The sequence below is a fragment of the Sciurus carolinensis genome, chromosome 1 (genome assembly GCF_902686445.1).
Source record: "Sciurus carolinensis chromosome 1, mSciCar1.2, whole genome shotgun sequence".
NCBI classification, from domain to species: Eukaryota; Metazoa; Chordata; class Mammalia; order Rodentia; family Sciuridae; genus Sciurus; species Sciurus carolinensis.
Genome location: NC_062213.1, coordinates 137433741 through 137455440, shown reverse-complemented (window position 1 = coordinate 137455440; position 21700 = coordinate 137433741). Strand labels below are relative to the sequence as shown.

At 39.5% G+C, this 21700-nt stretch overlaps 1 protein-coding gene across 1 annotated transcript in view; it reads right to left on the bottom strand.

The window, feature by feature from the left end:
• Ddah1 (dimethylarginine dimethylaminohydrolase 1) overlaps positions 1–21700 on the bottom strand; it is a 148375-nt gene that overhangs the window by 14510 nt on the left and 112165 nt on the right. The window contains exons 3-4 of the mRNA XM_047518680.1: positions 19000–19073; positions 17871–17990 (exon numbers count right to left, since the gene is read on the bottom strand). Of these exons, the coding sequence (XP_047374636.1) occupies positions 17871–17990; positions 19000–19073 (194 nt within the window). The remainder of the gene's footprint in view (positions 1–17870; positions 17991–18999; positions 19074–21700) is intronic.

Below are 21700 nucleotides of genomic sequence, written 5' to 3'. Positions count from 1 at the left end.
ACACACACACACACACACACACACATATATGCTATTTAGAGATATTTAGGAAATATTCAAAGCATATTTTTGGATCACTCATAATTGATCTTCCTCTGATGTGTGCATATGAACCCATCTTAGCATATCAAAATGAAATCAACATTAAAAGCAACTAATTATGGAATCTATTGAGGCATATAATGCACAACCAACATTTCATTGCTACTGGATATCTAAGATCATTCATTCATTTATTTATCATTCATCAAGAGTCTACTGAGAGCCTGATAATATAGCAGGCATTGAGCTTTGGCAATCCTTTTAAGGATGGACCAAAATAACTATAGATAACATTCTAGAATTGACATTATATTTCATGTTTTATAGTCTTTGACAGATGGGCTTAAAATGAACACAGGCTGAGAGATGTTCTTTTAAACCTTCTCTCTGCATTGATGGACTGTACAGATCCTAAGGAGGTTACACGGCTCTTTATAGCTAAGTCTGTGCAAATTTCCCTCCTTCCTTCCATCCTTTCTTCTTTTTCTTCTTCTTCTTCTCTTCTTTTTTTTTTGGGGGGGGGGCGCTGTGGATATTTAACCCACAGCCACTCAACCACTCAGCCACATCCCTGGCCTTTTATTTTTTATTTTGAGACAGGGTCTTGCTAAGTTGCTTAGTGCCTCGCTAAATTGCTGAGGCTGGCCTTGAACTTGTGATCCTCCTGCCTCAGTTCCTGAGCTGATGGGATTACAGGTGTGCACCACAAGGTCCAGCTGTGCAGACTTTCAATGACAAACATTCCCTTCAAAGACAGCTGCCCTTTTATTAATGAATTGTGTCTCATATTTGGTGCTGCTGCTTTTGCTCAGATCTTATGGACCACATGAATATGTGGAGGAAAGACTTTTTGTGTTGCTCGAACTATAACCACAAGTCACATGAACCATTTCTGAGATGGGCCCTTCAAAACAGTGGCCCATGTGGAAGGCTGGGAAAACCTCCTGCACCCTGAGCAGACCCCTCTGAGCTCTGTTGGAGGGCTCAGAAGCAGGGAATGGGCTGGAGGAACAAGGGGAAACCTCTCTGGGTGAATGACAGCTCTGAATAGTGTTTTATTTCAAGGATGGAGAGGAGGGAAATTCAGACTGTAGCTTCCCTTCCAAAATGTGAAACCTGGGAGCCTATCTTCCCTTCTTACTCTTGCCTGTGTTTCCTATCATCTTATGTCTTGAAAGTAAGTACAGCAGAGAGCTGCCCACGTGGCTATGGAGGCTATGCCCTGGCCGTGCTTCCTCAGACACCTGCACCACCACACCCTTTGGCACCTTAGGTCCTACAAAGATTAATTCCTTTGGGCATCAGAACTTGTCGATCTTTAAGGTTCCCTTGGGTCATTTGACAGCAAGGAACAAATGGAACACTCATCTTCTACTGATTCAGTCATTCATCTATTCTTCATTCATTTCCCATAGCACCTTGCATAGGTGGCATAATCTTCATTTTTATTGATGAGAAAACCAAGGTTCAGTGAAATTCAGTAATTAGTCCAAGGCTGCACATTACAATAGTGAATCTAGGATTTGAGCCAAGGCACATCTGTCTTAAAATGCAATTTTTTTCTGTCACAACAAACTACCACCCTGTCACCTTGAAAAACTAGACAGAGCTCAGTCACTGGCATCTTGTGAGCTCATTTTCCCTAAAGATAGAATTTATTTGACATGCATATAATTTTGAAAGTTTGCATTTGAATGCATTTTAGAGAGAATCTCTGGCCCCTGAAGCCATCTGAGTTTGCTACTGGACTACATGATTTGATATCCTCAGAACTAGCTTTTTTTTTTTTTTTTTTTAAGAAAATGAAAGAAGAGTAAAGCCTTTGGAATGGAAAAAGACAGGGAGCAAAGAGGTATTATGGCCTCTAAAGCAGCAGAGGGGCAGGCAGCTCCAAGATGGGAGATGAGAAATGGCCAAACATGCACAATTTTACAATGATGCCCAGGACGTCCTGACACCCCGTCACTGGTGGATTGATGCTTATTCTCTGTATGAACAAATAATTCCTGGGTTATCTCATTAGTAGGGAAGGCATTAAACATGTTTTTATTTTCCAATAATTATTTCTTTGCTGTCATTCATCTGAAGTCCTCTGTCCAATCTACTTGGCCATTCATGAAAGGGTTACCTAGGGGTTAGGGAAGTGTTTGTGTCCACATAATAGCAATCTTTTCTTTCTTTTTTTCTTGCTTTCTCCCCACCCCCCTTGAATAGAGTGAAGAAAATCATCACTGGGACTCCCAACTAAATAACTCTACCTAACTGCATTCTTAGCCCCAGTAGTTAGGAAAAAGGCTTTTAGCTCATGTTTAATACCTAAGATCTTCAGCTCCAGTCAGTAGTGTACTTAATTAAATTAGGGGAAAATGTATGCAAAATATACTATACCAACATGAGTTGCTCTACAGTTTACTGATATGAAGGATTGGTTGCATATAATATACATATAATAATAAGATGTTCAATACTCTTTACTGGAAATTTTATTTTGCTAATTGATTCTCAAGGAATGCTTTAGTTGGTTTTTGCAGAGATTGTGTATCTGAGGCCAACCAACAGTTGTAATTGACAAATCAGTGTAGTCCTAGCATAGCTGTTGGTTGATATTTTTGTTTATATTAATGAGTAAGGCAAATGAAACAGGACATTTATTGGAATTTCACTTGTTTGGCAATGATGGGAGTGACTTTGATGAATTGCATAATAGTTTTTGAATACTGGAAAAATATTTCATCATTTCTCTCTCACTGTAATGGCTAAATACATAAAACTTTTTAAAGCTTTTTCTCTTTTGATATGGGGTCTTCCTATGTTGCTCAGGTGGGTCTCAAATTCCTGTGCTCAAGCATTCACACTACCCCATCCAGTTTCCTGAGTACCTGGGACTACAGCATGTGTCACCATACCTAGCTAAACACACTTTTAAATTAAACCTGCATTATTCAGATTTTCTTCATTAGTTTGATGTTCAGACAATCAATAAATGAACTCCTGTAGCATTTGCTGATTCCTATGGTTATAAATACTCCCACTGTGGTCAATTTTGAGTGACCATGGTGATGTCATTGAATGCCTGTTACATAATGTTATTACTATGAAAATACCACAAGAGCATAAATAATGGCAAAATACAGTAATGTATTTAGGAAGTGATGAATTTTAAATATTCATTACCTTTGTTTTTAATATAATTTATTTAATTTCAAGTGTACAAATTTTAATTTTTTAATAATGACTGTGTTTAATAACCAGCCTGCAAAATTCCTCAGAATTTAGCAATCAGTTCTCATAAGCTGGAAGAAATTGGCACCTGCAAACCATTGCCCTATTCCTGAGACTTTACAGTTTTATAAGACTTGGCTTCTGGACTTCAGTATAAATTAGCCTGTCTCAGAAAGTTACTCTAAGTCGCACTCCATTCTTCATCAATGCTGTAGATAACTTTAACTTTGAAGCTTGGCTTAGGGAACTTTTTGCTCACAGGCAGATGATATTTGGGTGTTAACTTTCCATAAGTCTATGAAATACACTAATGGAAGAGGAATCACAAACACTTGGAAGGCTGAGTGGAAAATTGTATTTACTCTCTAGAAGCCTAGATTCATTGAAGTTCTAAACAAGAAAAGATGATGTGGGTTTCCCATTCACACTGATGGAGCTGAAAGTCCAATTGTTTTACAGGTAAAAACTGAAATGAAGATTCATGGTTCCTCTTGTTTCTCCTTTTATATCATCTTTCCCTTCTATTTTTACTTGTTATTTTGCTATACTTTGTAAGCCACTTTTACAAAATGAGGTGAAGTATGATTACATAATCTCAGTTTTTCTAAAATGTTTTTAATTATAAAATTATTACAGAACACAAACTTCCTATAAAAGATTCAAATATGAAAAGTTAACATACTACTGGAGTTATTAACACAACTGCATTCATTTGTCAAAACTTATCAAATTTTACACTTAAAATTTGTGAATTTTATTGTGTGGAAATTATATTTCAATAAAGTTAACTTTAAAAAAAAGTTAAAAGTCCTCTTTCCTCCCTACTCTATCCTTTCTCTTCTCTCCATCTCCTTTCCCTATGGGTAGGTGTTTTAGTCAACTTTGCTTTGCTGTGACTAAAATACCTGATATGAGAACAACTTAGTGAAGGGAAAATTTATTTGGGGCTCCTGGTTTCAGAAGTATCAGTGCACAGATGGCCAACTGCATTGCTCTGGATCCAAGGAGAGGCACATTATGGGGAAGGGACCCAACAGAGGAAAAGCACTTTGTACATGGTGGGGTCAGGAGGCAGGGAGAGAGGGAAGAGGGAAAGGCCTTCCAGGATGCATCTCTAGTGACCCACCTCCTCCAGCCATGTCCTACCTGTGTACAGTTACCACTCAGTGCATTTAAACTAGGATCAGGTTATAGCTTTCATAATCTAATAATTTTACCTTAGAATATTTCTGCATTAACAGGAACTTTTGGGGGAACCCCTCATATCCAAACCATTACAGTAGCCAATGTTAATTTTTTGTTTGTTTGTTTTTTTGTGGTGCTGGGGATTGAACCCAGGGCCTTGTGCTTGTGAGGCAAGCACTCTACCAGCCCCCAACGTTAAAAATTTGTTATCACTACTTCAGACCTTTTCTCACACACATGCATGCACAAAATAAAACCTGTTGACCAGCACTGAATTTGTCAGTGAAGGAACCTGAACACTCCAATCAGAGGCTCCAAACTCACTTCTCTCAAAGGCTAATCTCATTTCACTTTTTTAATTCCCTGCTACTGGAAAACACTCTTGCTTGCACGAGCTGCTTGATGGCGGAGAGTCGGAGAGTCGTTGCTATCCCTGAATGCATAAGGATTAAGCAACAGAACTGTGATTTGTTCACAAACTGAAATTTCTGTGAAACAAGGTTGACCAAGCTCATTCATACTTTAGGATGGGATTTTTCAACCTCAGCACTATCGACAGCTGGCCTGAACAAGTCTTTGTTGTTGAGGCTGTCCTTTTCACTACAGAAGATTTATCTCCCTGGTCTCTGCCTAATACATGCTAGTAGCATCCTCCAGACACTCCCGGCTCCCAGACATTGTGACAACTAAAAATGTCTCCAGATGTTGCCCACTGTCCCTGGGACAGAGCTTTCTCTCATTGAGAACCATCATTTTAGGAGAAAGCCTTCAAATGTACTCATATTTTAGGACAGCAGATATTCACAGGAAATAAAAAATGAGAAAGAGAGAGATAGAGAATGAAATCAAACTTTTAAGTAAGGATACTATTTACTCTTCTTTTCCTACTCTGAACTAATAAAATCTCTGACAGGAAATATATTGGTGTTTAATAAAATAGCTTTTACCCCCACATATCTTTTACAAGAAACAAAAGTCCCCCATATATTAGCACAACCAAACCAGGGCTACTGAAGAAAGCAGTCAGTGGACCCATCTCCATCCTGCCACTCTGTGTGGGGAGATACGTGGGCTCTCTACATTCCAATTTTACATCCCTGAAATGGGGAGAAGAAATTTTAGTTTCTTTTTGGACACAGCCTTTGTTAGTGTTAGATGGTGAATGTTGACGAGATACTCTGAATACCCGCGAAAGTGACATCATTGTGCAGAAAACTTAGAAGTATACATTTGAGAACTGGGCAGGAATCTGAAAATTATCAGGTCCATTTCCCTTTCACAGAGGCAGACTTCAGTAAAGAAATTAAGGAATAACTCAAATCACTCAAAGGTAGGTAGTTATCTACAAAGTCAGGCCTGGATCCCAGGTCTGTGACTCTTCCAGGCTTTTTCTGTTGGTCTTGGTTTGGTGGAGAGTTTAAGAGGGCCATGGAGGAAGAGTGTCAACTCCTCCCTTCCCTGACCCTCTATTCCATGCTGTGTGGAATGGCTTAGGTCAGTGGTTTCCAGTCCTGGTTATACAGCAGAATCATCTGGGGAGCTTTTAAAAAAATACACATGCCTGGGCCCCAACCACATAGATTTTTCACTTACTTGGTTTGGAGTGGAGCCCAAATATCAGTATTTCTTTTTAAAAGCAACTCAGATGCTGGGAAATATGGATTTTATTCTAAGTGACAATGTGCTCCTTTAATACTCAAGGTTTAGTTAATAAGAGGGAAGGGTGGAATGGATGTCAGAGAAGGCAACTAGCTGACTGTCATCAATTGACTCAGACAGTAATATTTTTTCTACCCACACTATGCTTTTCCTTTTTCTTTTCTTTTTTTCTCTTCTCTTTTCAGTGCTGGGGATTGAACCCAGGGCCGTGTACAAGCAAAGCATGCACTCTACCATTTTCCTCATCCTCCCACTAAACATATTTTGACCTTTGCCCTTCTTGGTGATTGACATACTGTTTGAATTCAATTGAATCAGAGTATCTGAGTCCTCTCAGAAGTGATGATGTGGCTCTCAGGGAGGTACAGTCTTATCACTGGCTCTTGTGCAGGGATTTGCAGTAGAGTTTGGCATGTGGTAGGTGCACAATCCATATTTGTTGAATATTAAATGAATGAATGATCTTTTAGCAGTGCATTTCAACATTTCAACAACTCTTCAATTCCCCTAAAGTGTCCTGATGCAATTCCCCATAAGACACACTTACTTAGAGCTGAATGTTCAGTGAGGCACAGAAGAGCTGCCAGTTGGCAGTCCTGCCATATCCTTCTGTGGAGTCAGTGCTGGTTACTGAATCTTTGACTTTAATCAGCTTAGGGTGCTCTCCAGAAACCCTTCTCAAATTCTTCCTAACAAACTTCAGAGATGTGGCCAGACAAATTTCTTATCCAAAAAGAGATCTGGGTTTCCTTTTCCTTCCACTATTCCTAATTGAAGAGCTTAGTATCATGTTTGTTTTCAAGCCACAAGACTTCAAAGTTGGGCAGGAAGGCAGACTTCTCTATTCAAGTCTGAGGGTCTAGATGCTTAATGAGAATTAGTGCAGTAAAAACTCACTGCAGAGACATTTATTGTAATGCTCAAATGTTATCAGTGAGAGAAAGATACTATATGGAAAACATGATAAATAGCTTTCATTCTGGAAGCACACCCCCTAAAAAGGCACAGTATTTTAGTGAGAAGTCAGCACTTCTTAAGCATTTGCATGTTCATAATCTTGGGGAGTGATGTATGATTTTCTTCATGGGAGAGCTATTCCTCTAATGTGCCAATGATTTTACCCAACATGACATTATTCTGAATGGTTTTAGGTGGCATTCTCTGTTTAAGGACGTAGCAACTTACTTTAGCAACGAATTTCTCCCCTTGCCCTCAAATGCTGACATAGAACTGATGTCTGGTGAGTTTCAGAGAGAGTCAGATTTTCACAGTGTGGTCTTACGGATGACCTGCATCAGAATCATGCAGTGGCTCCTGAGCTCCTACCAGTCTTGCTGAATCAAAATTTCTCATGGTGAACTCCAGGAAGGTGATATGCATTTTAAATGCATACTTTGTGCAATTCTGGGGTTTATTAAATTTGAGAACCACTAACAGATTATTCAAATTCAAATTAGCATTATCTTCACACCTAAAAGGTAGTATTATTGTTACTGATAATACAACTACTAATAGCTGACCTATACTTAGTTCTTATCACTTGCCAGGGTATGGATAAAAAAAGAATTAGAAAATATACACAATATGTAATCGATTCAGCTTCTGTTTTTTTTTTTTTTTTTTAAACTCTGTAGCTGTGAGTCACCTCTGGGTATGTGATCACAGCTTTGAACTTGTTTCTACTTTCGGAAAGAGATAAAAAGAAATGGCTGATGTCAGCTATTTCCAAAGCTACCATTTACATCTACAGACAAAAAGTGTTATGAGTAATACAGGGACCCAAAAGTGGCAAAACAACCATCCAGGGACCCTTAATGAAAAGTAAAGTTTACAAATATTCTTAAAGATTGTTGGACTGATATAATATTTTAAAAGATGAAAACAAGGAGAAATAAGTAATTATTAAGAGCAGGGTAATGCTTGTGTGATGGTTTTACAGAAGTGTGGTAGCAAATTTACTTTTAATCTGTTTCTCTTGCACATCAGATGGTTCTAGTATTGTGTAAGGAGGTGGGGATGTTTTCCCTAGAGGTTGATAAAGAATTCATGGTTAAAATGACACTCCAAAGTTAGTGTCTCTGTTTTACCGTATGCTATATTAACCTTCAGCCAAGGAATAGGATACTCATCAACACCTAAGGCATTTCAAACTTGTGATTTCCACAGAGAAACGGTAACCCAAAACTCAAAACCTTCCTCCTTCCAGCTCATCTGACACTTTTCCTAATCCCTTCAACAGCAATGGCACTGGTGTTGGCATGGCCAAGAGTATCACAGGGGTCATGCTGTGAGGTACAAGTTCAGCCCCTGGGACAGGAACCATTCTGGGTGTTTTGTTTTGTTTTGCCATCTTTTGCCAAATAAATTCAGTCAAGAAAAAAAATCTGACACTGCTGAAGATGGAAGATATGCAAATGTTATTAAAGTGATTTTGTGTGTGTGTGTGTGTTGTGGGGGGCTTTCAGTGTGAGTAGATAAAGACAAATTAAATGGAAAAGAGAAAAGGACAGAGACTAGGAATTTGGATGAACGTTGATTCCACTGCTGCCAATGGAAACTGACATGGAAGCCAACCCCATTTGTGTCTCACAAGCATAGACACTGGATTTCTACCAGAGCTGCAGTCAGTTGGACATGTCTGAGTATCACTCAGTTCCCAAAATGTGAATCTAGGTCAGTGAAATCGAGCAACATGCTTTTGTCCATCAATTCTCGGTGGCTTGTTTCTTTGTAGGAGATGGGGAAAACTGAGTTCGTGGTGCCTTGGAGAGTTTTAATTCTTTTCCAAAAATCCCCCCAAAAGGCACCCCATTCTGGCAGATGTTTCTGAAGTCATTTTGCTCACTGAGCCCCCAGAGGCTTCCCCAGTGGGCCTACCACAGTGCCTGGCACAGGGCAGCAGTTCTGTAATCATCTGCCAGTGTTGAGCTGATCCCTTTCTTCTCCTCAAAGCCCACCAGTCATAGTGTTCTATTCCTCCTCTAACTGGGCCTCACCTTCTGCACTGTCCTTTCCATTTTCACAGACCCTCCTCTCTTTACTTCTGGACAGCACTATGACATGTAACTAGTTTTATTACTCCTAATTTGTATTCCTGATAAAGGCATTACAGCATAATGCCTTTCTGAAAGACCACCTTCAGCTTCTACTCCTCTGCCAAAAACTTTGGAGGCTGCCACAGCCCATAGATTAGAAAACCCCAACCCCTTTTGCCAAGGTACACGTTGGACCAGCCTAAACTTCTATGTTAGACCTTCTCTTTCTTTCCCTGGACACAGGCCCCATTACGGTCACAATGTCTCTTCATTATAAACAGGCAATCCTCCGGGTTGTCCTGTTTGTAATGACTGCTTCTTTGGGTCAGCCTGTGGCTTATGTTCAGCCTTTGACTCCGGCCTCCTGTGATTACTCCTTCCTCAGACCTTCCAGCACCTTTACCAGGATGGAGAGCCATTCGTTAGGCAATTACCTTGTGTCACAGTGCACAGTGTTCGTCTTTTAATGCTCTCTTCTTTCTCCAGGTAAGTCAGAGCAGCTCTGAGGGCAGAAATTGTTTTTCACTCTTCTCAGTATCCCTATGCTTGGGATAGTATTTCTCATGTAGTTGCGGCTCAGTAAATAGTGCTGTGTGACCAGGAAGCCCAAGTTTCAAGTTCTATGGTGATCTCTTTTCAATTTCCTTTTTAAGTCTTTCTTGCAGAAGAAACAATAAAAAACTTTAGTCTTTTTTTTTTTTTTTTTTGGTCTTAGAAACTTTAGCTTTTTTTCCTCCCTGTCAGATTTTAATGTATGAATTAGAAAATGATCTTGTTTGTTAGATATCCAACAGTGTGTGTGTCTATGTGTATACATATAAAATTAAAACCTCCTCAAAGAAAATGGAACAATAAATACTAGAATCTTCTTCTTCTTCTTTTTTTTTTTTTCTTTAACCCTGAGACAGGCATAAAGATGTTGCAAAGCAAAAGTCCGCCATCACTAACAGTCACTAGGAGGGCAGTACCACAGCAGCAGAGTCTACAGTGAACCATCTTTAGAATAATTCTCACTGCAAGTGCTTTGTAATTATATGGATGCTACATTTTGCCAAGCAGTTGCACATTCCCATGTCCAAGGCATTGTCCTGTACCTTGACTGGTCATCATGAAATTTCCAGTGGGAAAGAATGATGCTCTCATTTCCTAGTGAGGTTGATTCAACTTTGTTTTTTTTTTTTTTTTTTTTTTTTTTAAAGAACAGACTGAGTACAGGACATGGGGTTACACAGGGAGAGCTGGAGGCTAAGCCAGAACGACAATCCATGAATTTGGATTCTAAGTGCCCTGCTTTGCCCTCATAGCCCTTTTGGCCCAGTGGACAAATATGTTTCTTTAGTAAAATCAACATATGATTATTTAAAAAGTAAATCCTTCTGTAGTATCAGAATGGCATGCAGTTTAATTTTCCTTTTTCTTTCTGGCACAAATCTTCACATGTTAAGATCAGGTACTGTTAGGCTTTTCTGTGTGTGTGTATATGTGTTGGGGGAAGTGGTATGGTAACATGGGTCGTATTCAAGTTTCCTGTTCTCAGAAAATGATGACATTAGTGATTTTTGATTACTTGGAATATATTAATAAGGAATTTTAGCATGTGATGACATCCAAATTATTACCCTGTAAGGTATTACGTTTCAAGTGTATAGAGTGTTGAATTTCAGGCAGCAAAAAAGGTCAGGAGTTCCTAGCTTTCTATGGCTTTAATTTGGACACTTACTTTACTTTCACTGTTACTAATGGGAATATGTTATTTTATACCTATGTTATGTAGTGTTGGCCTCTTCATATGCTCATTATTTGGAATTCTCAGCTAGGTGCTTTGGGAAGTTTCAAGTATCCTTGAAGGTAGTGGCTCTTAACTTGGCCTGTGCATCAGAATCACCTGATGGAGTTTTTAAAAAATTCGGATGCCCAAACTCTCTCCCAGATTGAGCACACCAGAATTTTCTGAGATAGGCCAAAGGCAATGGGTTTCCAGAAAGCTTCTCAGATGATTCTAAACCACTCTTCTCACTAGGAACCACTAATTTGAGATCACTTTCAGACTTTGTCTTCTGTAAGTGAGGGTCTTGGATTGCACAGCTCCTTGTAAGGCCATTTGCCCTGCCACGGATACTTGAATTCCCCCTCAAGATAATCCACAGAATCAGTTGAGCACTTCTTGATGTTCCATTGTGTAATGGCCAACAGCACTTTGACCGTAATTTCTTTGTTTTTCCTCTGACATTTTCTTGAAAGCCCAAAAGGGGAGGAAAAGGCACATTATTATTATTCCCTTTCTCCTACTTAGTTAATTTTGCCTTCTTCCTGCCTTGGAACTAATGCTAAAATCCTGCATGGCTGTTTTGGTCTTATAGCTTCATATTATTTATTGCTTTATCATGCCAAAGCATTTAATTTTGGCCACCCCAGTCTTGTTGGCATACAGCTCTGGGAATACTATCAGATAAGGCAAATGCTTCCAGGAAGAGGAGTATAAGCAGTTGGTATAAACTCCCAGACTATTTGGTTTTGTGTCTCAATTTCTCGAAACAGACATGATAGATTTTGAAAATATCATTGTTTTGTGGGTCTGATGAATACAACTGGAAAAGACAACTAGATAACAACACTAAATAACACTAAGTTAAAACTACAGTGGAACTGCCAGTAGGCCTTTCATGGTAGAGATCCAAAGGGGAAAGTCTCCTGGCTACATGTTAGGATTCCCTGAGACAACAATTAAAAGTTCCAAATCTTTATTCTTCCATTTCAATCACCCTGTTGATACTAGTTAATTCTCATTCTGTTTTTGAGTTTTACAGTAGCTGTTCTAGTTGTCATTAAAGGAAATTCCAGGCAATAAAAAACATGCAAAATCCAAACACATTAAGGGGTTTTCCATCTTCATTTTTATATGATGATCTATAAAATAACATAGACGTTTTTGGACAAAAAATCAATGCTGAAGCTGAGTCAAAACAAGAGGAAATATTGTCTGAGTGATCTCTATTATGTAGTTAGTCATTCAAAAGGAAAACAGGCTGTGTGCTATGCAATTTAAATTAGCTGCAAAGCAGTTCTTGTCCTCATTCAAGGAATCTTACAAATGCAGTCAGTTATTTCAGGAAGTAGATCAGAAACCTAAGACATCTCCATTGAGATGCATTGTGAGCATTTTAATTTAAAATTACAAGCCTACTGGAATCCCACTTACTGTGTTGCAGCTCCATTTACATGACAAAGACATGGAAAAGTGGAGGGGTGCTCTCATAATTCTATTTTAAAATAATAATTTATTGTGATACAAAAGAACATAATTATTAATAAAAGAAAGAAATAGAGGAAGAAAGAAAAGCACTACACAATACTGTAGGTGCCCAAAAGGAAAAACGAGACTCTAGCACAGGGTTAGGAAGGTGAGGCTGCTCCTCCCACTCTACCCAGCCAGCAGATGGCAGAGTCCCCCAGCACATAGGTACTGTCGTCCCTGAGGCTGGGCAGCAGCTTCCTCATCTGATTCGTTTCAGGGGAGTTTCAGCAAGAGGTCACCACCTCGTCCTCCTTTACCCCTCCTGACCTCACTCCTTCTATTCCCTCCCCCTCCCCCTCTTCAATCTTCCTTCCTCCCCAGCACCCCCAACCCCACCCCAGATGACTGGACGACTGGAGGAATGAATGCTGCCAAGGAGATTGAGTTAAAGATCATTACTCAAAATTACTGTGAGTCCCTCCTGAGGGCAGATATCACAATCTGTCCTCCTGAGACAAACAGTACGCAATTAATCCAGGTTCTTGGAAAGGAAGGCGATTGATTTTGTAAAGGATCTAAAAAAAGAATGGGGTGAGATGTGGTACCAATTTACTCTTCACCATTTCTTTCTTTTTTCCTTAATTAAAAAAAAAAATTTAGAAAAGACAGGCATTATGCAGAAGAGAAAGCAAGGGTTCGGAGGTAGACCTTGCTATTAGGGAATTATTTCTCCAAGACAATCAGAGCCCTCTTCCAACAATAGATGTATTTTTCATAAATTTTTTAAGAATTAAAGTCCAACATACAAAATGACCTTCTGGACCACGAATTCCTCTCTTCTTCTTAAAGTAAACACTGTTCCAACAGCTAACAGTATAGAATAGTTTTGCCTGTCATTTAACTTTATATGAATAAATAAGAGTGTATCCTTTGGAGGTTGGCTTGTTTTGCTCGAGTTGTGTTTGTGAGCAGCAGTTCCAGCTGTGGTGCAGTGAGGACTCATCTTTGAGAAGACAGATATTTTTTCTGGAAGGTGGCCAGTAGGTCCCATGCCTGTGAATGTATTAACTAATCTTATTCCTTTTTATAGGTAGAGGGGCAGGATGAAGGTGGCAGCTGTCCAGGGGCATGAAGGAAACTACGGAAAATGTAGGAGAAATCTATAGAAAAAGCAGGCTGCTCTAGAGACAAATTTTGATTAAATAGCATTTCTGGGATAAAATTTGATGTTAAAGATATTTAGGAATTGGTTCAAATCAACCTAACTTCCAGTACCTTGCCCATACCAATGTAAAATATTTAATAATAATATGCTCTTCTTTCTCCTTTCCTAGGTTGGAACCCTGTGTTAAATGTGTTCTGGGCTTTTTAGCAGAGAGTTGCTAAAATCTTCCTAGATGGATGATTTCATTTAAGTATACAATGCATGCACTATTAAATGTACTACAACCTAGACAGATATGATGACTATCTCCATTTAAGAACCCACTTCATTAACCAAGACTAGATCGCAACCCATTGCTAAGTGTTTCAAATGCAATAAGACCACCCAGAAACCCTTGGGCTCTCAGCTTTACATGAATATGTAAGAAATTGCTTTCAGACTCTGAAGGAAACCAGTACTCAGAGCGCAGTGACAGATGTGGGAAGTAATCAAGCTTTCAGTGTGTGGCACAGGAAAGCACAATTCACCTCTGTTTAAATAATTTGCCTTTTAAAAAGATGCCCAAGTGGCCAGGGCTTCTTTACAGAGGCAAGATCCACATCAAGGTTTGCAAGGGAAAAAATAGATATCTGGGACAAAATTCATGCCCTCCCTGAGACCAGTCAAATCCTGGATATCAGCAAAAAGTGGGAAGAGGAGGGAGAGTTGGAGAGAGAGAGAGAGGACAAGAGAAGAGGGAACTCCACCAAACCAACCCATGGTAAAATAATTTACAAAGGGTTTCCAACAGGAAAAAAAAAATGTGTATGGATGGGATGGGCACTATGTTTGGAACTTAAATGTCCCTAAAAAGTTCATGTGTCAGCTAGGCATGGTGGTGGCACATGCCTGTAATCCCAGCAACTCAGGAAGCTGAGGTAGGAGGATCACAAGTTCAAGGCCAGTCTGGGCAACTAGGCAAGTTATAAGCAACTTAATAATACTCTGTCTCAAAATAAAAAAATAAGTTAAAAAAGTTGGGGATATGACTCAGTAAGCACCCCTGGATTCAATTCCTAGTACCAAAACAAAGCAAAAACAAAAAGAAAAAACTGTACTGTGTTTAAAAAAAAATTCCATGTGTTAAAGGCTTGGTCCACAGCCATGATGCTACTGGAAGGTGGTAGAATTTTAGAAGAAAGTTAGGTCATTGGGGGAGATGCCCTTGAAGGGGACATTGAAACCCCTGAACCCATCCTGTTTCCCCACTGCCATAGGGTCAGCAGCTCTACTATGCCACACATTTCCCACCATGATGTTCTCCTTTACCCCAGACCCAAAGCAACATGGCCAAGCAAGATAAATCTTTTTGCCTAACATGCATGGGTTCAATTCCCAGGATCTTTAAAAAAAAAAAAAAAAAAAAAAAAAGCTAAATCTCTTTAAGTTGATTTATCTCAGATATTTGTGTCAGCCATGGAAAGCTGAGTGGGCAATTGAGATGAAGAGAAATTAGGGCCCAGGAAATGTGATTCTGCAACATGAGATCCTATTCAAAATGCTTATTTCATCAGCTCTCAGTATTTTCATCTGAAAAATGGGGGAAATAAACCAAGAACACTTCTGCATTTGTAAATGATAAATCTGTCTCTATCCATCTGTTTTCTCTGTCTATATCAGTATTTATGTCTCCATGTCAGTAGTATGATTTACCCAATTATCCACTTTACTGATGGTTCCAATTCAAGAGCTAGACGCTTCTCAAATCATTGGCTTACCTAAATGTGAATTTCACCAACCCACCCATTTCTGACCTGAGTTCATTCCCTCTGGGAGATCTGATTGTTCTCCAGTTCGGTTTGTCCTCCTGCTCTCACTACAAAGTAAAAGGACGTTTTTGATATTAGGAACATGGTAGGTGGGCATTTGCCAACTCCGCAGGCCCATGGTTTAGGCAGCACATTTGCTGATGGAAAATACGATCTCTAAAGAATGCCTTTCTAGCTTGTGAGGACTATTTATAGCTTCTGACACAGGTTTCAAGTAGAGAATGAACATCATTATTAATACTAACTCATGAACTCTATAGGAAGGAGGGCTATGAGTTCAACATAGGACATCCTTAAGAGATGTGGTTTTAGAGAACCTGACAATAGGAAGGAAAAGATGAATAAAGAAATGGGAGTAAGTCGCTAAGACATAAATGGGACTTGGGCCTTGGCTTTCTTTTCTAGACCATCAGTGGTCCTCTTTTCTGACTGAAGGGTTTTCCCCCTCCAACTTTTTTTTTTTTTACCTGCGAAAGAAATGTTGGTCTAACATCTCTAAAGGAATCTGGAGAATGCTAGTGCCCAGACTCCTGCTTCACAGTATTAATCTTGTCTTCCTAACTTTTAAGTTCTGACCTCTTTAGATCTCACCTTCCCCATCCTCAGGTCCACAAGAAAATCCTTGATCAGTTGGGCTGGTTTGCTCATATCTCATGAAAGTGCTTTGCTTACTCTTTGCTTCTGTCACAGCCTCACCTGAAAGACTCTCACTGACTCCCATCCTGCCACATGCCATCTGTCCTTCAAGATGCACATGGAGACCTATTTTCTCCAGGAAACTTTCTCTGAATATCTAGCCCAGAGGGAATCACCCTTTTCTCTAAATTTTGAACAGGAATTAGAGGGTATTTCATATAATGTCATGTTAATTAGCCATATTATATATTATCTCTTATTTTATTATATGCTAGTTTCCCCTACTATTTGAGTTAGTGTCCTGGTAAGTTAGGGGCCTGCTGCATTGTTTGAGTCAGGGACCTAGCCTACTCAGAATGACAGAAAGGGCTACTTTTTAAAATTTGTCCACCCACGAAGGGATTGTGAACTCAAAGATATGGTATGGAGACCAGCTTAAGCCCTCTTCTTCTTTTGTACTCCATTTCAGACATGGCAGATCAATTTGACTGGCAAAGATACCACAGTTACTCCTGAAGGAGAAATACATCTTCTTAGATGCCCTGAATAACACCATTCATCAAATGCTCTCCTTCAAGATATCATCTTTTTTATACACAGAGAGTTGACACAGTTTTCTGGATGAAGCAGACCAAAAGACATACTCTAAAGAGATGAAAAAAAATTCACCATTATACACGCCAAATCTTGAGAAGATAATTCAGCAACAGTTGTTAAAATCCCTAGGAATACCATTAAAGATAAAGTTTGAGAAAAAGGGGAAAGGCCAGCCAAGCCAGCCAGATCTGCAGGGAGAAATTCAGCCTAAGGCGATGATTACTTGCCAGCAAGCTGCCCCAGGTATATTAGCACTGAGGTAGAAAAGGAAGAACCCCAAAGGGCAAATCAATGAATTGTGTAAGTCAGAGCAGACAGATCTGCTCCCTTTCCCTGAGAGGAGTCTCTGCATTTGGTGCTTGAATAAATCATGCATGTTGATGTACAGGACCCACTCAGAGGAAGGGGCTGCTGTACCATCCCACTATTTAGCACTAGCCTTCTGACCTGGGGTGAGGCACTCAATCTAGTTTTCTTATCAGCAAAAATGAGTAACACCACCTCATTTATCAATTCATCCATTCACCAGGTATTCATTTAGGGCCCACGTAGGGTCAAACATGAAGGAACACAAAGGGGAGCAAAACAGACAGGTTTTGCCTTTTGGGGTGTCTAGATTACCTCCCTGGGTTAAAGTTACAGAGAAGAAATGTGTCTTTGAACTGGAAAGTACTGTGACAAAAGAAAGTCTTTATCATCAGTGACTTCCACTCTTAATTTGGTTATGTGACTGGGCAAGTCACAATTTTTCTGGGCTTTCTTAATTTCATCTAAAAAATGGGGACATTTCCTATCCTAAAATTTCATTACTTTGAATACAAATGAAGAAGTTAGGCTTTTTAGGTACTTCTGAGTCAGAGCCTTCTAAAAGATTATTATGAAATAGTTCAGACACAACAGAAGGATAAGAATAATATAACAGGCCTTTATGTACCAACTCTCTTACATAAAAGAGGAAACGTTGCAAGGAGATCTACCTGGGGGCATGCCCTCTCATCCCCAGATTGCATAACTGTGATGAGTTTGGTGCTTATTATTCTGAGTCCTGGTTGTTCAAGGAAATCTGGTGTGTGACTAAAAATGTTTCACCAGTGAAGAGCTCTTTCTACACTTGGATGTTCTTGGATCTAATGAATGCCAGATCATGGCAGTGCATATCACACACTTCTCAGTTGCCACTCTGTACTCTCCCTGCCAACTCTGCTTGCTGCCCACCTGGCGGACAGATCAGAAAAGCCCTGTAGCAGGCACTGCTGCTGCAAGGAGAAAAATAGTATTGTATTTACCTTGAGGGCCTTCTGCGCAGCTTCACTAGACCCGATTGCAATCAGGTTAGGCCCAGCCATGCTGCAGAAACTCTTCAAATGCAAAGCATCAGATACAGGGACTGTGGAGACTGCGTAATCCTACAGAGACAAACAGAAAAACAAGCAGTTTGGTACAGCAGAGTAATTCTAAAACTGATTAAATCCTGCCTGAACTGCACTTGCTCATTTGAAGGCTGTTGGGCCCTGAACATCTGAAGGAAAAATTGTGACCCACAGGTTTGGTAATGTCAGGTAACTGGCAATGAAGACTACTTCTGAGAAGCAAGCAGAATTTTCTCCCCGATATGACTGTGTCAAGAGCTTTTCCAGCTCTCTGGACTATGAAGTGGACCCACTGTGGGATGGTGGTTTGAATACCGTGTGCAAACTGTGGCTCAGTCGGAGCCTCATGTCCTCATGGGGAGTGGAACTTATTGGCAGTTATATTCTTTCCTCAGCAGTCTGGAGAGCCATCTATTGATGACCAGGAAGGGAGCCTTGAAGGGAGACGTGCAATACCTAGTCTAGTTTCCAGCACATAGTAGGCATCCATGTACAGGCAATCTCTGACTTCCTGATTTTGATCAGAAAAGTAATATTTCATATAAAAGTCACTTGGATCTCTAGATTTTCTTACTTTCTGTCTTTTTTTTTTTTTGGTCACTGATTGTTCCAGGACCATGTGCCAGGTATTTGTATCATTATATATTGGAAGAAAACAGGATGACCATGCTAACTTAATCAGTTGCTCCTGTTAATTAATGAGGCCTAATTATCAAGAAATTTGGGGGGCTGGGGATATGGCTCAGGGGGCTGGGGATATGGCTCAGTTGGTAGAGTGCCTGCCTCGCAAGCACAAGGCCCTGGGTTCAATCCCCAGCACTACCTAAAAAAAAAAAATAATAAAAAAAATAAATAAATAAATAAATAAATAAAAAGAAATTTGAATTTGAAGACATTTAAAGCTTCTAGCAAAGGTACAAATACTAGGACTTTTTTGCTACACTGGTGAAATATAAACACCATTACTCATAACGTATTGATTCAATGGGTCTATGAATATTTATTAAGTAATTACTCTGCCAGACATAAATTATCCTTTACCTACCTTAAAAGTATCAGCCAAGATTTCAGCACCTCGTTGATTTGTCCTTTTGGAAAGGCCCACAAAAAATTCTCTGCCTATAATAGATGTCATGAAACAAAGTGAGTGGGTGACCCCGGTGACTGTGCACTATTTCTTTTATCTATAAATACTGACCTGAGAGCACTACATAGTTCTTTCCTGTCACAGAGAACAGCTCCACCCAAGAGAACCCTGTTCCCTTTACAAAAAATTAATCTCAAATAATTGCCCTTAAAAATAAGCTTTTTCAAATTCACAGAGACAGGAAACAGGATGGAGGTTTCCAGGAGCTGAGAGGAGAGATGAATGAAGGAGTTTAATAGAGTTTCAGTTTGGAAACTGCATGGCGGTGTGTGTAAGAGTGTGAAGATACATACTGCCTCTGACTGTACCCTCAGAAACAGACCCGATGGTAAATTTTATGTTATGTATATTTTACCTCAATAACGAATTAACTGTTCATTTAAGAAACAAAAGAATTAAACACATTCATAATCTATAATCAGAAATTGGGAAATAGCAATGACGAGTTAGCAGTGTTGTCCTTTGTTACCCCCTAAAAGAATAATGCTTTTAATTGAGTCAGAGGCCTTTTCTTATAAACATCATATAAGGCCTGAAAAAATCACATGGGTAATATGAGTGTAGTGCTTACTGATCTTCGGGTCTGTTCTCTAAGAGCTCCACCTTTAAAATTACGCATCTGTTTATTTCAAATCAAAACATCAAGACACCATTTGCAAAGTGAAAAAGTTAAGGAGGATGGAACTTGGCATTTGATGTCTCTGAAATTCTGCAATTTTTCTACTCAGAAAGCAAACACTAGGTAAAAACGGTCTCTAAGTTTAGGCAATGAGGCAACTACTGTAGAAAGGGTTAGTTAGGCAATACATAGATGTGGGGATTCTCATTTTCCCTTAATTCTTTGGAGGAAAAAAATTCCACTTGAAAGCATGAAGGTACATACTGCCTCTCACTGTACCCTCAGAAGCAGATCTGATGACAAATTTTATGTTATATGTATTTTACCACAATAAAGAATTAACTTTTCATTTAAGAAACAAAAGGCCCTGCTCCCTCCCACGGCAGGCCCAGTCCACAGCCAGGTTCTCGCAGCAGGCCCGCCCAGTGAGAGCTTTTCCGCACAGAGCCAACCCCAAGCCCCGACCCAGCAGCGACCCCGGCCCGCAGGGGGCTTCTGGGACCAGGGCAGGGCAGCGAGAGGATTTCCAAAGCAGCCTGGCTCCCTACAGTGGGGGCAGGCCCTGTCTATAGCCAGCTTCTAGGAGCAGACCCACCCAGTGAGAGGATTTCCACGCAGAACCAGGCCCCAGCCCTGGACCCAGTAGCGGGGTAGGGGCAGCTTTCTTCAGAAGCACTGCATTATCAAGTTCCTCTAAGACTTCAGGCTACTGAAGGCTGGGAGGTGATATACTGGAAATCTACAGGGACACTATAAGCCAATAGAGGAAATCTGCAATATCTCAGAGTCCCACTGATATCTGACCAATATGAGAAAACAAGGGAAGAAAATGTCCCAAACAAACCTAGATACTATATCAATAAAACCCAAAGACAGCACAGCAGAAGAAATGTCAGAAATGGAGTTCAGAATGTACATAATTAAAACAATCAGGGAGGCAAACGAGGAGATGAAAGAGCAAATGCAGGCACTGAAGGAAGAGATGAAAGAGCAAATGCAGGCATTAAAAGATCGCACCAATCAACAGAGCAAATACGGGAAGCAAGAGATTATTTCAAAAAACAGTTAGAGATACTAAAAAAAAAAAAAAACCAAACAAACAGAAATCCTTGAAATGAAGGAAACAATAAACCAAGTTAAAAACTCCGTAGAAAGCATAACCAATAGGATAGAACACTTGGAAGACAGAACCTCAGACATTGAAGACAAATATTTAATCTTGAAAACAAAGTTGACCAAACAGAGAAGATGGTAAGAAATCATGAAGAATCTACAAGAATTATGGGATATCATGAAAAGGCCAAATTTAAGAATTACTGGGATTGAGGAAGGCTTAGAGAAACAAACCAAAGGAATGAACAATCTATTCAATGAAATAATATCAGAAAATTTCCCAAATCTGAAGAACAAAATAGAAAACCAGGTACAAGAGGCTTATAGGACTCCAAATATACAAAATTACAACAGACCCACACCAAGGCACATTATTAGGAAAATACCTAACATACAAAATAAAGACAGAATTTTGAAGGCTGTGAGAGAAAAGAATCAAATTACATTCAGGGGGAAACCAATAAGAATATCAGCAGATTTTTCAATCCAGACCCTAAAAGCTAGAAGGGTCTGGAACAACATTTATCAAGTCCTGAAAGAAAACGGATGCCAACCAAGAATCTTATACCCAGCAAAACTTACTTTCAGATTTGATGATGAAATAAAATCCTTCCATGATAAACAAAAGCTAAAAGAATTTACAAAACGAAAGCCGGCATTACAGAACATTCTCAGCAAAATATTCCATGAGGAAGAGATGAAAAACAATGATGCAAATCAGCAATGGGAGGAACTAGCCTAAAGGAATAGCCAAATAAAGGAGAAATAAAATCATGTCAAAAAACAAAAATGAGTCAAATGACTGGGAATACAAATCACATCACAATAATAACCCTGAATGTTAATGGCCTGAACTCATCAATCAAA